This window comes from Leptodactylus fuscus, chromosome 3, assembly GCF_031893055.1.
Source record: "Leptodactylus fuscus isolate aLepFus1 chromosome 3, aLepFus1.hap2, whole genome shotgun sequence".
NCBI lineage: Eukaryota > Metazoa > Chordata > Amphibia > Anura > Leptodactylidae > Leptodactylus > Leptodactylus fuscus.
Window position 1 is genome coordinate 115936520 of NC_134267.1, and position 16415 is coordinate 115952934.

General features: G+C 41.2%; 1 protein-coding gene across 1 annotated transcript in view; it reads left to right on the top strand.

Annotated features, from left to right (window-relative positions):
• Positions 1–507: 507 nt before the first annotated feature.
• MMS22L (MMS22 like, DNA repair protein) overlaps positions 508–16415 on the top strand; it is a 77356-nt gene continuing 61448 nt past the window's right edge. Inside the window, exons 1-9 of the mRNA XM_075268185.1 lie at positions 508–738; positions 5813–5938; positions 7542–7594; positions 9526–9613; positions 11392–11569; positions 11879–11972; positions 12915–13045; positions 13764–13877; positions 16004–16183. Of these exons, the coding sequence (XP_075124286.1) occupies positions 557–738; positions 5813–5938; positions 7542–7594; positions 9526–9613; positions 11392–11569; positions 11879–11972; positions 12915–13045; positions 13764–13877; positions 16004–16183 (1146 nt within the window). The 5' untranslated portion in view covers positions 508–556. The remainder of the gene's footprint in view (positions 739–5812; positions 5939–7541; positions 7595–9525; positions 9614–11391; positions 11570–11878; positions 11973–12914; positions 13046–13763; positions 13878–16003; positions 16184–16415) is intronic.

Sequence of the window (16415 nt, forward strand, 5' to 3'; positions counted from 1 at the left end):
CACATCAGCGTGAGTACAGCTAGAAGAAACAATGCTGTAACATACCAGAAAACCAGAGGTCTGCAGCCGAACCCATTCACACCGAGACACATGACAGAGTACAGCAGGACATACAGTCACACCGAGACACATGACAGAGTACAGCAGGACATACAGACAGTCACACAGAGACACATGACAGAGTACAGCAGAACATACATACAGACAGACACACCGAGACACATGACAGAGTAGAGCAGGACATACAGACAGTCACACAGAGACACATGACAGAGTACAGCAGGACATACATACATACAGACAGACACACCGAGACACATGACAGAGTAGAGCAGGACATACAGGCAGTCCCGCCGAGGGCCCTCTGCAGCCGCTCTCTCTCCCACCACGCTGACATTTCCCGCGCTAACTCTTCACATTCTCCACTAATGGCTGACTAGAACGTATCTGCTATTCCCGCCTGCTATTGGCTCCGGTCGCTTTGACGCTAGTTGAGGGCGGGGCTTGTGTTTTGCAGACAGTCGCCCGGAAATGCCCGGCTTGCCAAACAACCATCATGACTGAAGAGTTTACCGGGTCCTTGACACCTCCGTGCTCACCGTATCTTACCGAGAGTTTAGATTTGGAGAGCGGCGAGGACTCGAGACCGCCGCGCTTTACGTGTGCCCAGGACAGCTGCAAAGATGGCGGGAAAATATTTTCTTTTGATTCCTATTTAACAACTGGGAGCTTAAAAAGGTGAGAGCCCCCTGTAATGTGTACAGTGTACTACCCGTAGGCTTTAGAGTGGGGGGCGGGGGCAGGTTTGGGAGTGTAGCTGCTGTTACTCCGATGTGGTTGTTGTATAGTGTCTGGGGAACGTGTGAAGACCTTACTCAGGATGTCACTGTATAAACATATAATGGTCTCTGTATATATGTGTGATATCTGATGTGTAGTGCTGTATAACATATTGCAGCAGACTGGATACTGCCCCAATACAGCCTAAAGGAAATGGTATACTGACACATGACAGCCTGACAGATACCAGAAGGGTGCCCTTTGGGCTTCCCCTTTTTTGTAATGGGGGCCTGTGTTTGGAGCTATCACATTGCATTTGGCAAAAGGTGGATAGTGCCAGAAACTGCATGAAAACTCCCGAAACCTATGAGTGACACCGTATGTTTATGTAGCCGCAGAGGAAAATGTGAGATTTGGGGACTTTTTTTTTTTTTTTTTAACCACCATTCCACTATAAGAAACACAACAAAATGACTTTTTACTTCAGTCTTCTGAATTTGGCTGAGTTCACACAGTTATTTGGTCAGGAATACGCCTTAAAATCAGCCACCAAAAAGAGCCTCCCAGTATAGTTCTATTGGGAGGCTTTCTTTGGAGGCTGATTCCTGACCTAAAAACTCTGTGTGAACTCAGCCAAATGCAGAAGACTGAAGTAAAATGTCATTTTGTTGTGTTGCTTATAGTTCTCAAAACCAGGGCCGAATACAAAATATGCGGTAACAAATAAACTGCTCCATGACAGCCAAAACTCCACTCAGCACCACCGAAAAAAAAATATATACACTGCTATGTACAGTAGTGAATAGGCACATTTTAACTTTCTATAGCTGTGGATCCAGCAAAAAAAAAAAAATACTGCATGTTTTTTGTTTTACTGCATTGATTATGTGGTCACCCTTATTAGATAATCCACCCCAGCAATTAGTACGGACCTGGAGGGTCCCTTGCAGCGAGAGGTTAATTTCCATACATTGCCACCATGTAAGGGCTCGTTCACATCTGCGCCCGGCACTCCGTACTTCAGGTTTCCGTTTCCTGCATAAAACAGAGCAGGAGACGGAAACCTGCAGGAGTCTTTCTCACCCATTCATTTGAATATGCTATCCGCCGCGAAACCGGGTTTTATAATCCGGACACAGAGTTGGACATACAGTACTCTGTGTCCGGATTAAAAAAACCGGTTTCACGGCAGAGAGCATAAAACGCTCACGGCCGGACCCGGTCTGTGGTTTCCGTCTTCTGGCATGCAGAAGACGGAAACCACAGAACAGACAGCTCAATGCAGGTGTGAACCTAGCTTAAACAGTACCAGCTACAATATATGAGCACTGTAGATGAGATTTTAGTTGCTTGCGAATTTTTCCTACAGGGTTTTTCTAGGATTTCAAAAATATGGCTGTTTACTACCACACATAGCGCCACAACAGTTCACAGGTTTTGTATGATGTAGCTCAGGAGTATTCCAGGGAAAAGGGGTGAGCTGCAGGATGAGTTACAGCTCATGGACATGTGTGGTACTTTTTATGTGGAAGGCAGCCATAGTTTTACAATCATTGACATCCTCCTTTATGCTAGGTTCACACCTGTAATTGGGATTCCGTTCTTCAGGTCCACCTGGTGTCCTGAAAAACGGAAACACAATTCCCTTAAAAAATGGTTACCACTCGGAAAACGTGAACCCCATAAACTATAATGTGGTCTGCTGGGTTTCTGCCCGAAATAAGTTTGCAGGGCTTTTCTCTCTGCATTTTTCAAGCGGAATTGGCGATGGAATCCCTCAACAGAAACCGAGCACTGGTATAAAACCAGCCTTGGTCTGTTACTAGAACGACAGTCCATAAACTATTAATGCAGTCAGATAGCAGAGTTTACATGAACTTTTTTTTTTTTTTTTTATACAAAATGCATCTCATTCACCCTCATGTGGCTCCATTACCAGAAAAATTTAAAAAAAAACAAAAAACAACCCAATGATTGTTTGTACAATGTGATGACAAAACTGTCCAAAATCGCCACATCTTTAGGTCAAAACTGGCTGTGGCAGGAAGGGAATATATAAGCTGTGCCAGCGTATATCAGGGTATGCCCCAAATTCAGAGCTTACGAGAGAAAAGACACCAGAAGTGAACCAATAATCATAGGAGCTACTGGGAAAATAATTGGGAATTTGGTGTTCTCATTGTACTCCCCACAGCTCACATATCCACTTTTAACCATCTGCAGTGCATTCACGTATGGAATAACTAGTGCTTGCTACGCCCTTTGATAATTTTTTTTGGTACTATTCCGTTATCGGGCCAGCAGCAGCGCAGTTCAGCAGCAGCTTTCGGGACAGCAGTTCAGCAGCGGGAATTACAATGACATCCGAGGACTGCTGGCCCGATGCTTGTGCCCAGTAACCAGTACATCGATGACCCCCCTCCCCCATCCTTCTCCTCCTGCCAGTGCTGCCCCCCAGCTCTCCTTACATCTTCCCCGTACCCTCTCCCCGCCACACGACTAGGCCTCACCTCAGCGCTAGTACCGAGACCGAAAGGAAAGACACCGGGGCTCAATCCAGGCCCTGACAAGAAACACGCCGACTATAGGAACGGTGAGCTACAGCGAGCCGGAGGGACAAACTTTCTGCAGCGTCCGGCGGCTATCTAGTAGCATTCATTGCTCAAGATTTACGGTGAGGCCTATTACAGGGAGAGGGTACGGGGCAGATGTAAGAAGAGCTGGGGGGCAGCACTGGAAGGAAGAGGAGGATGAGGGCATCGATCGATGTACTGCCTACTACACACAAGCACGGCCTCTATCATCGGGCCAGCATCGGCTTAGTCATGTGGCGGGGAGAGGGTACGGGGTAGATGTAAGGAGAGCTGGGGGGCAGCACTGGAAGGAGGAGGAGATGGAGGGGGGGTCATTGATGTACTGGCTACTGGGCACAAGCATCGGGCCAGCAGTCCTCGGATGTCATTGTAATTCCCGCTGCTGAACTGAACTGCTGTCCCGAAAGCTGGTGCTGAAATGCGCTGCTGCTGGCCCGATAACGGAATAGTACCTTTTTTTTTGAGGGGTTCAGTTTTCTAAATGGGGTCATCCCCTAGGGCAGTGATAGAAAACCTTTTAGAGACTGAGTGCCCAAACCGCATCGTTATTGCAGATGCAGTCCATATAATGACTTGTCCTATTTTTTTGTGGTCTGAAACGCCAACATAAAAAACAGGACACGTGCACGACCCCTTTGAATTGAATGTGTCTATAATTGTGGATCCAGTTACTTTAGTTACAGACCTGCAAAATACGGTTGTGTGAATCGGGTAGTACAGAGGTATACAAACAACTATGTACTGAAAGGTAAAAAGTTTGCATTTGGCATACATTTGAACAGTTAAAGGGGTTGGCCATTTTCAGATCATTATAGAGAGACAGATGTTATTGTTTCTATGATAAAAATATATACAATTTTTCCAATATACTTTCTGTATCAATTCCTCACGGTTTTCTAGATCTCTGCTTGCTGTCATTCATTCTGTTACTTCTAGTGGATAAAAGTCTGACCATGGTCATGTGATTTACGGTCCATGGTCATGTGATGAGCACACAGGTGCACAACTGATTACCAGGCAGATGTCTGATTACTGGGCTGTGACTATAATGAGCTGTGCACCTGTGTGCTCATTACATGACCATTGACCGTAAATCACATGACCATGGTCAGACTTTTATCCACTAGAAGTAACAGAATGAATGACAGTAAGCTGAAGTCTAGAAAACTATGAGTAATCGATACAAAAAGTATATTGGAAAATTGTGCAATTTTTTTTATTATATAAACAATAACAGTCCCTTAATATTGGTGTGAAAATGGCCAACCCTTTTAATGTTCACTATTTACATCACATATGATCTGTTTTATAGTGATCGTGAAAAGTTATCAGCCTGTAATAATATCACGTGTGTGCTATAAAACAGATAATGTGTGATCTAAATAGTAAAGGACTCCCACACAGTGAAATCTGTTCCACCGTGGCCCCCACAGAGCAGAGTATGCTTCTGTACTTACCTGCACTCCCATGAAGAGCAGCCGGATGATCTCCTGTTTCCACTTCAGTGCAGGCACTGTTAAATGACGTTGTTGGGTCTTCCTCGGGGCACAGCGGACACACTGCGTAGACTAAGGGCAGATTCACACCTGCGCCCCAAACTCCGTTATGCAGGTTTCCATTTTCTGCCAGCAGAAGACTGAAACCTGCATTCACTGTCTGCCTGTGAGCCTTTTTCCGTCTCCTGCCCAGTTTCGGGCAGGAAACGGAAACCTGCAAAACGGAGACCGGGACGCAGATATGAACTCGGCATGACAGCTATCTGCATTTGCACAAAAGCCTGAAAGAAGCGCTCTCTTGTTGGGGGATTTCGAACAGCTGTCCTAGATTCCCTGTTAGCGAGCGATCAATGAGCCTGACTGGGGTGAATGCTTTGAGTGCCCCCTCTGGCATGTGTGCCATGGGCTCGCCGCCATGGCCCTTGGAAATTTCATTTTACTGGCACCTCAGGAGCTCTGCAAACATGACATGGTGTCCAAAAACCAAATAATCTAAATCTTCACTCCAAAGGCCACATTTATGACATTTGTACCCAGGATATGTTCTTAATAATGTTGTATGTTGCTATAAACTATTGTTTGGGCTCAGGCAGGCACAGAAGGGAATGAATACAATTTGTTTTTTTGGAGCACAGATTTAGACGGTTTGTTTTGTGGACGCCATGCTGCTTTTGCGGAGCATCTGAAATGCCAGTAAAGTGGAATCCCATTTCCAAACAGAACATTTCTCTCCGCATTTTACAGGCGGAAACACGATGAACTCCATTATAGACTAAAAAGCAGGTAACTGCTTTTTAAGCGATTGGGTTTCCGTTTTTTGGGTCCCCAAGCGGACCTGAACAAATGGAGACCTGAGCACAGGTGTGAACCTTGTTATATCTTTTCGTATGAGTCATACATTTAATATAACATTGTCTATATAATAATTTATTTTTCATCTAGGCTCTTGTTGAAGCTTGATCCATCGCCTACTGACTATGAGACTGACACAGTAGAGATTTTTGGCTTTCAGTGGGTGACTGAAACTGCCCTTATAGAATCAACCAACCTCTTGTTTGGATTGCTCAGGTACAGACATCTTTTTTATTTATCTAAAGAACTGTAGGTTTTATGAGGTTTTTATACAGCAAATGGCAAACATTGTTGCCATTTTCTGTACAAATGGCAACAATCAACTCACTGACGGGTATTACTCCCTCAGCTGTACATACAAAATGGCAACAATGAATGACAGTGCTGTATAGGCAACAAGCACTGTCATTTCAACAACCTTTCTGTAAATGAACAAGCAATTGCCAGAAGCATTGTGATATATCTTATCAGAGAGAAGTGGGTGCAGTTTCCTGCTCCTCCTACCTCTGCCATAGTGCGTTTGACTGTGAAAATTGCTGCTGTGTCCCCTCATGGACTGCAGGTCACATGACTCAGATGCCTTCTCTACATAAAAAGATGAGACTAGGAGGAGTATGCAGAAAGAGCAGGAGATAAGACAAGGAAGATGGCGTTTAGTCTGCCCCTGGAGTATTCTATCACATCCAAAGCAGTTTAGTTACATCAGTACATGTCAGTACATCTCTGTTTATGTTCTGCACAGGATCCCAGGGCAGTTTCTGATTTAAAAGAGAGACTGTTATGGAGCAGATTTATACTTTGCCTAGTGTGTGAAGTATGAGGCAGCTAATCTCCATGCACCAGCTCAGGCAGGTCAGCAATTTCCAGATAACATGTAGTGGGGAACACTTCTAAAAAAGAAAAAAAATGCATATTGTAAGTCGTAGAATGACAATACAAAAAAATGTTCACACAGTTTTTTGCAGGCTGAAAAAAAATTTGCTTCAGGAAACTTTATTTATTTATTTTATACGATATGATTTTTGTTGCAGTTGTTGTAGCAATTTGAGTTGCAGATCAAATTCTGGTTAAAACCTAATTAATAAAATAAACATAGATCACGGGTCCCAAAAGATAGTCATACCTCCTAGTGGCTTGGATGAGTGTCCCAATTTCTTGAAATTCAGTCCACCTTACATGCCAGCTTACAAATAAACAACACAATGAAAACAGTACATTCCATCTCAAAATCAGCCTGTAAAAAAAAATCAGTGTGAACATACCCTAATAGTATTACTGTTCATGTGCACACAGCAGCTTATCCTGTGAAGTTAAATGAAATGACAGGTTCAGTTTAATGCAAAATGTAAACTTGGGAAAAGGTGCCACTTGTTTGTCTTTTGAGGTGACCATAAACAGTATATAAAGATTGACTAAACCCACTGCAGCATCAAATCATGGTGTAGCTGCATTATACTGTAGATCCCTATTAGAGATGAGCGAGTAGTATTCAATCGAGTAGGTATTCGATCGAATACTACGGTATTCGAAATACTCATACTCGGTAGAATACCACGCGGTAAACGCCTTTTACGTTTACCGCGTGGTATTCGGCCGAGTACAAGTATTTAGAATACCATATTATTCAACCAAATACCTACTCGATCGAATACTACTCGCTCATCTCTAATCCCTATGATGCCTCTAGCTGGGGTTATTCAACCAGATGTCAGGATGAGATTTCTTGCCCCATCGTGGTTTGATTATGCCTGAATAAATTTTATTTATGTTGGTACATGTCAGTATTTATTTATGTTGTATTTTATTTATTTTTTTAAAGGCAAAAAATAGATGCACTTGAAGGCTTAACACAGCCCATTTCATTTGACTTTGGTAAGTTTTTTTTTCTTTCTACACTTGCATAAAGGTTTTTTTTTATTTTTTACAATGCATTGCCTGCACTGACTAAACATCCTTATACTATATAAATGCATTCCTAAACCTTCTATACCAACGCTCCAACATTGTGGTCTGACTGACTATACTATGTGAAAGAAAAATGAGTAGAGTGAATTTGGAGATGTCACATTAAATATCATAAGTTAGAATATTAATGCAAATGGGATATATAGAGTTAATTATATACAACAGTACACACTTCACTTCTATCTTGGTACAAAAGGTTGTATCATGGGTATAATCTATGTTTGAGTTACCCATATAAAGTGAGAAATATCTAATATCCTTAGACACACCTACACTATTGGTATAAATGATTGGCAGAAACATGTGTGAACTTAAAGAGGACTTTTCACCACTTTTGGGCACATACAGTGTCATATACTGCCAGAAAGCCGACAGTGCGCTGAGTTCAGCGCACTGTCGGCTTTCCCGATCTGTGCCCGGTGTAAAGAGCTTACGGTGCCGGTACCGTAGTGCTCTATGGTCAGAAGGGCGTTTCTGACCATTAGCCAGAGACGTCCTTCTGCCTCGCGGCGCCAATCGCGCTGTGCTGTGGAGCGGGGAGGAACTCCCCCCTCCCGCTCCTGATAATGCTCGTCTATGGACGAGCACTGTGAGCAGAGGGAGGGGGCGTCATTAGGTCACCAACTCTGACTCCTATTTTTTCACAGCCTGATTGAAACCCCTTCATGGCTGACAGCCATGGTCGTTCAGAACCAGAAAAGCTCTAATTTAATTTGTTAAAAATTTAGATTGAATTCCTGTTATAATAAATATTCAACAAACTATGCATCTAACTCATTATACAATATCAATAATTGTATAATATAATTAGAAATAATTATTTTGACGTTGGATTAGGTAACTTTTTTTCAACTATGACTCCACCCAAAATTGCATCAGCATCCCATTCCGTCTAGACTGCGGCGAAAATTCCAGTGGCAGAAAATTTAAGAGACGTTCCCATAGGGTGTTTCTTTTCCTGCAGTGACGTCAGTCATCTCTCTAGATAACTGACCCTAAATGCATACAAAGTGGAATATGTCAGTTTCATTGTTGCAAAATAACCACCCCTAACTCCTGACCAGCTCAGCTCTACTTCCTCCATTGCTTGAGAGACATCTTAAACTTGTTACACATTAGATATCTGACCCTAAATGCAGACAAAGTGGAAGAAGCCTTTGCAGGAAAAGAAACACCCTTAAAGCCTTTTTCAGCTAAAAATGCTGATCTTCATGAAAATGCAGAATAAGAAAGGCATCTTTGGTAAGTGTAAAAGTAGCCGTGCGAGGTACTGACATTGTTTTTATACGGATTTCCTGTTGGCAGTCAAAAAGCACAGATTTAAAGGGACTTTATCATTGGCAAAACTCATTTTTAACTAAGCATATATTTGCATAGCCTTTAGAAAGGTTATTCCACACCTACCTTTTGTATGTTAATCACCTCAGTCATTTTGAATGAGCCAGCTTTTATTTATATCCTAATTAGCCAGCAACGAGCATCGGAAGTCTCAGTCAGCACTGTCTGCTGTGTGTGTGAGAGAAGGAGGCCGCTGCTGCTGACGACTCTCCTCTCACACTCACAGCAGAAGGTGCTCACTGAGACTTCCGGTGCTTGTTGCTGGCTAATTAGCATATGAATAAAAGCGGGCTCATTCAAAAATGACTGAGGGGATTAACATACAAAAGGTAGGTGTGGAAAAGTCTTTCTAAAGGCTATGCAAATATATGTTCAGTTAAAAATGAGTTTTCCCAATGATAGAGCCCCTTTAAGATACGCCATTTTGTGAAGTAGGTTTTATAAAATATTGCCTTTACTATTTATGCACTACATTTGGAAAATATCTTTTTGTTTTAAAGGACAGGTAAATAACATTCACAATGAGGCTGAAGAAATACGAAACCAGTGCACAAAGTTTTTACATTACGTGAAAGTATTTTTGTACAGGTGAGTCCTTTTTTTTTCTTTTTCCCACTCTGAATCACTGAAGGAGCGACAAAAACCATAACTTTTATTATTATTATTAGATAAAACTGTTAAGGTGATAGTCGCGTTTATGACTAATTGACCATTATCTCGGGTAACTGTCGTTGTCCTAATTATTAAGGCTGAGGGCCGGCGGTCAAGAAATCACACCACTCTGTGTTGGTATTCATTCTTTTCTCAGCTAAAATGTATACTGACGCACTTTTTACTGAGAACACAGAGTTAAAGGGGTATTCCCACATCGCATACTCGCTAGTCTTCGCTGCTGTAAATTCTTCTGTCTTCCAGCTTTGTTGCATCATTGGCGGGGCGGGGTTACATATGCAAAGCCAGTGGCAAGAAGTCGTTGCTTCTATGCCGCTGGCCCTGCGTGTGCGCTGCCGATGCAGCTAGGCATCGGACGTACAGCGTTCACAATGTAATACAGACCCGGCATCCGCTGTAATAGAGAGGCGGATGCCGGGGAGTGTAGACGCTGGCACAGGTGAAGCCAGCAGCGGCAGGAGCGATGCTGCTATTCCGCTCCTCCGCCCCCCCTCCCCTCCGGAATATCAGCATCACTCCTGCCGCTGCTGGCTTCATGGCATAGCGATGTTGCAGGCATCTGTGCCGGCGTCTACACTCCCTGGCATCCGCCTCTCTATTACAGCGGATTCCGGGTCTGTATTGGTGCCCCCCCCCCCTCCAGGCTCGCTCCCGTGCACTTAGCCCCTCCTTCCTCCCCCCTGAGAGCAGCAGATACATCACTTGACTTTTGACCAGATAAGTCAAGGGATGTGTCAACAGAGAAATGAATAAAGTAAGATGGTGGACAAACAAAGCAGTTTTGCTGAAGCAGTGTATTTAGGAAAAGTCTTACATTCACATTATCAAGCAGTATAGATAGGATCCTTGTGATGGGACAACCCCTTTAAATGGTATCAGAGAAAGGAAGTGATATAACAACAACGTAAGTTTTCATATTCATTCCTGATTGGTATAGTACATCTCAATCAAATAGAAAAAGTTTAAGCAGTGCCATATATAGCCAGCTGGTCCTGCTTTTGCGTGTTGACTTTGGGGCGCTGTCTTGTGGCAGCAAGCTAAGCATTTGTTTTTCTTGCACCCATCTTGGATACAGGTGCCATCTTATGATATAACATTATAGCAGTTTCAAGCATAAGCAACTATAGCTAGCATTCAGCTTTAAAGGATAACAATGTTTTTCATACATTTCATAATTATAACCTTCACAAAACCATAAAGGTCAAAATATACCATATAAAATAAAGTATCTGGGGTGGTATTATAAATGTGGGAGATCCCTGACTATATTGTTTACCACTGTCCACTAAAGCAAATGTGTATCATTCAGATCAAATGTCGGACAAAAGGTGCCTATAGACCTCCTCAACAGAACAGCAGTCTCATACTGCCTGTCATGCACCAGGTACAATGTGTGTATTAGAGTTACCTTTCAATTATTTTAGCCTTCATGGTTTTATCTAATAGTAACAGAAGTTATGTTTTAGTTGCTCCTTCAGTAATATGATTTTTCATAGTAGCTTTCCCACAGTGAGGTTTTTTTTTGTTTTTTTCCCTTCATTTTTTTCCCTCTATTCTGTTAATCCTTAAAAAAAAATAACTAAAAAATGTACATATTGTCTTGCTATCACACCTTCCCGTTGGAGGAATTTTTTGGTTTTCGTTTTTGACTCCCCACCTTCCAAACCCCCATAATTTTTTTTTTTTTTTTTTAGGTTTCTAGATTCCTCGAGGCAGACAGAAGGTTCGCTAGTTCATCCCTATGAGGAAATGAATGCTCATCTTCCTTCCAAACTACTAGAAGAACTACATGGGCTGAGCCTGTACATTGGAGGGTTTAATGATCTCCCAAACCACATTCTTGGAACGTTTTCTATTCAACATCATGGCAAGGTTTGTTGAATATATTTGTAGCATGTCTTACGTCAAGACCATGGTTTGTATCATTTGAGATTGATGGGGGTTGTACAAGATTAGGAAAAACATGCTTTCACCATAAACAGTACCACTTCTAACAAGATGCTCTGGCTTCTAGACCTATAAAACAATGTCTAGAGCTGTAATAATAATATGTAGGTTAGAGACCAGAAGTGTCTTGTATTTAGGGGTTATTTTGGAATAGATGCCACTTTGAATAACATTGACCAGCAGCGTGGTAGAAGAACCCATTATTTTTTACTTTTATGTATTTTCTTTTTATAGGTGCTACCAGCTTCATGGCATCTGCTTCATCTTCATCTGGATATACATTGGTCTATTTTGGAAATCTTGCAGATTTTGGGAGAGAAGATGCAAGGTATTTATTGATATACACTTCTGGTATAGGAAAAGGGCACTGTTGCTTGTCTGTGTTAGGGCCTGTTCGTACGGTGAAATCTGCTGCTGATTTTAAGACCGATTCCTTCACAAATTGAGTGGCAGATTCTGTACTGTTTCTGCCTCCCATTTTATTCAAAGGGTTTCAGAGATCAAAGCAGGAAGTTGAAAAAAAATGTGCTTGATATTGCCGCAAGTTCTGTGGCAGATTCAGCCACAAAGTCTGCGGATCAAGACAGCCCTCTGAATAAGATGTGGGGTGTGCAGATGTCCGTCTTGGATTCCTCTTCATTTTTCACTGTCTGAACATACCCTTAAGGATAAAAGTTTCTGCTATTTAAAAAGTTTTTCACTTGTCAGAAGTTTTGAACAGTGTAGTTTTCAATACCCTGAACTAAAGAACTGAAAAACTTGACTCATTTTCACTCGCTTTGACTTGAATTTGTACCTCTCCTCAGAGGTTATTGTTGGCATTATTTATATACATACAGTCTATACACTGCTAACCAGAGAAATGTGAACACAGAATGTTGAGATCGTAACCTGAGTGTGGTTTCTTAGGGTATGTGCAGACAACAGAATTTAGGGCTAATTTTTTGATCCAGCTTTTGCATTGAATCGAGTAAAATGAATGAATTGAGTAAAATGCTGAAAATATAAGCGTCCTACTCAACCATAGCACAGATTACATAGCTAAACAGCCGCAGAACCCACAACGCAAGACAAAAAAAACCAAGTGCTCTCACTGTGTATGGTTACTAGCTTGTGTGTGAAGGGAAAATGAGGGTGGGGAGGGCAACAGTTATATCTCTGGCATTATAAAACAAAGAAACTTACTTCTGGTGTTATATGACTGATTGTCGTTTCATTAAGATTTTCATCTTACATTTGACACTAAGGTTGCTTTTATTTGTATTTGTAGGACAAATTGTTTATGCCCATCAATATATAAATCTAATTGGAGAAAATTTAACAAATGTGAGCTTATTTGAAGAGCACTGTGAAAATCTCTTGTGTGGTCTTATTTTTCTGGCAGCTACAAAGTATTCCAAGGTAATTTATTATAAGATATTTTATAATTAGATGAACTTTTTAAAAAATGTTATCATAAGGTGTCATGGCATGAAGACTGTATTTGTTTTGTCATGCAATCATGGTAGTCTTCGCATATAGAACAATGAATGTACATTTTAAACAGTCTAGTATAAAAGCAATGAAAATATACCATGTTGTGCAAAAGAACGTGGACTCAATCCTCTATATAAATGTTACTGCAAAAATAATGGCAACATCCGGCTGGCACTGTCAAGATTACTTTTGTCATGGAAAACGGTCAACGTGAAAATGTAGTCTAGTCTCATACTCATTCTAATGTCACTCACTGGTCATGAACGCTGGGGGTTAAAGAGGAAATTCAAACTGCCTTGGAATTTCTGATACCTGACATTTACAACATATGAAAAGTGTGCACCAAAAACAACTGAGCAATACAACTGGCTATACACTTTTTAAAAATGTCCACCAGAATAGGACTGGCTTAATTGTCTAGCTTTTCAGGGCATTTATGCATATCTGTTCAACGTGGGAAACCTTGATGAAATACAGTATCCTTTTCTGCATTTGTTTTACACAAGTACAAAGTTGCCATTCTTTTGTTATGATCTTGTTTTTGTGGTTGCATTGGTTCTAAAAGTAATTGTTAACATGGGTGATAAAGAAATTAAAACCTCTTTAAATTTGAAGTCCATGACTATGTTTGCTTTACCACCAGGTGCGCCCCTCTGAAGCTCTGAGTGGTCATGTTTATCCTTGTCTATGTATTAAGGAGATGTGGACGTTACTTATTCAACTTATAGATCATAGAAGCAAAGGATCATCTTCCCAGGTAAACCGTACTAGCATAAGTAGTCTTTTCATATTTTAATCCTAATGTAGTACTATATTACCATATAGAAATTCTTGAAAAAGAAACGTTTTCTACTAAACGTATATTGTGAGCAACACACAATATGTACCATATTTAATAATGCTAGAACATGGTAAAATTATTCTAAATGCTTTTCATTATATACGGTGCTTATGTAGGTTTGTATATAAATCTTGCTAGGTCTAGAAACCACCAATTAAAATTCTTTACTTTAACTCTTTCCCAAAATGTACCATACATGTATGGTAGTTGTTGGAACTTTAAGCATGGCACCCAAAACACAACACTGGGTCTATGTTTATACAGAAATACCAATGATCAGAGTCCTCTCTAACATTACACTTCAGATTTCAAATGCAACAAAGACAACTGAAGAGCAGTGGTACATGGTCACCACCATATTGAGAAGGATCGCTGTTCATTGAAGTGAGATTTGAAAGTGACAATCTTCTAGGCCTGTCATTACTATGACTCTGTTACAAGTTGCCATAGGAAGCCTGTAATACAAGTTAGAAAATGTTACTGTATATCGCAAAACATTAGTGGTACATATGGAGGTAATAATTAGGTATCTTCATAATTAAGGTCCGTCATTAGTACCCCCCATGTGTCTCACATATTAGTAACCCTTATATGGGGCACACGGGGGTTAATATGAGGGACATGATGGGGTTAGCTGTTATTAATGTGAGGCACATGGAGTTACTGAAACTAAATTAATAACCCCAAATGCCTGACATTAATAGGCAGAGTAACGAAAGGAAGGTACCTGTGTGTGTCACTTTACTGTAGCTTCCTCTCCTCCATACAACAGACATCTTCCATAAGACACAATGAATCCTGGCCACTCATCTGCAGGTTAGATGCTAAATCCTAATGTGCTAAAGGACCTCTGATGACATCATGAACATATGATCGGACTCTGGTGTGGGTAGAGCTACTAGGATTTAGACTCAACCTTATCTGCAGATGTTACATACCAGTGGCTACAGGACCTTTGATGACGTCACAGTCACCTGACCTCATGACAAGCCAATCACAGAGCAGTAGCACTAAGGGACCTCCCCCTTCCAGGTCCTTCCGGTTTTCTGTGCTCCGTGGACCCTGACTCCTGTATAAGCAGAGGAGAGCTTTTTCAGCATGAAAAATGTGCTGAAAAAGTCGGCTTATACTTGAGTATATACAGTATGTTTGATCATATGATGCAAAATGATGGCAACATAATCCACGTAACATTATGCCGGTGTCATTTTGCATGAAGATGCCGGTGTGACTACTGAGGCATCTCTAACGTGATTTAGAGCTGTCTCTATGGACCGAAAACCTGCGAAGAAACCCAAGAGAGGCGAGTTACACTTAATATTATTATTATTTAAAATTTGTTCTGCAAAAAATAAGCCTTCTTAGGGTGTGTTCACACATACGGCAAAAAATTAAAGGAATTCTCTTCATTTTCGCAGCAGTTTAGCTGCGACAGATGCATTAACATTCCATCATGGCATCCTGCTCCTGATTAGGCCTAGATGAATGGACAAAGCCCACCCCCAAATCCGTGGCAACTTCCTCCATGTGAATACACCCATTTGTTTCTATGAATGAAAATTAAAAAAAAAAGCTTTGGCTTTTGGAAGGCGGGAATGAGAAAATAAAATAAAATGCAAAGACAAAAAATGCTGTGTTCAAGAGAACCTTTCCTGTCTTCATGCATGTGCAGTTTTATATACTGCTAGAAAGCCATTATGTGCCCCCGGTGCTGGAGATATCAGTGCCTTAGTTTCAGCACTGATATCTCACCATTGTCAGAAGGACGTTCCTGACATTCCAGCACCCTCGCCCCCCCCCCCCCCCCATAGATTCATACTGGTGGGGGCGTTCCACACAGCTCCACATAATCGCTCCACAGTGTCCACAGAAATAAATGAATCAGAACAATGCCTATTTTTGTTGTGGATGTTGTACAAAAATAAATGTGATACTGTGGTTCATTGGTATGAATACTTATTATTTTTTTTCTTCTTTTAAACCGTTTTATTTTGTAGGAACACAGTGATTTAGATATAATTTATATATTTTTTTTATTTTAGACTTTCTGGATGTTATTGAGTACTTTGCTGAGGCATATACTTCAGGGATCCAGTGGAACTGGAGCACATCCCATTTGTAGTGTGGTGCAATGTAAAGACCCTCTGGGATTCAGCTGGTGGTTAACTTCACATCTTTCACCATTGTATCTATTAGATCGCAATGGTATTGCAGAAGAGCATGTGAGTTTTTTGTTTTATTTTTATTTCATGAATTGTGCCTCTTTATAAAGGGGAAATATTGGACCACTTAGTAGTCCTTGCCTACTGTAGATTTTAAAACAGAACCTTCTGTGACTTTCCTGCATCCCGTGATCTATCCAGTAAGATGCAATGTGTTTGTTCACAAAATATACTCTGTAATCTCTGGTTTTTGGAGACACAGGTGGGTATTTATCAAGACTGGCATTTGTTG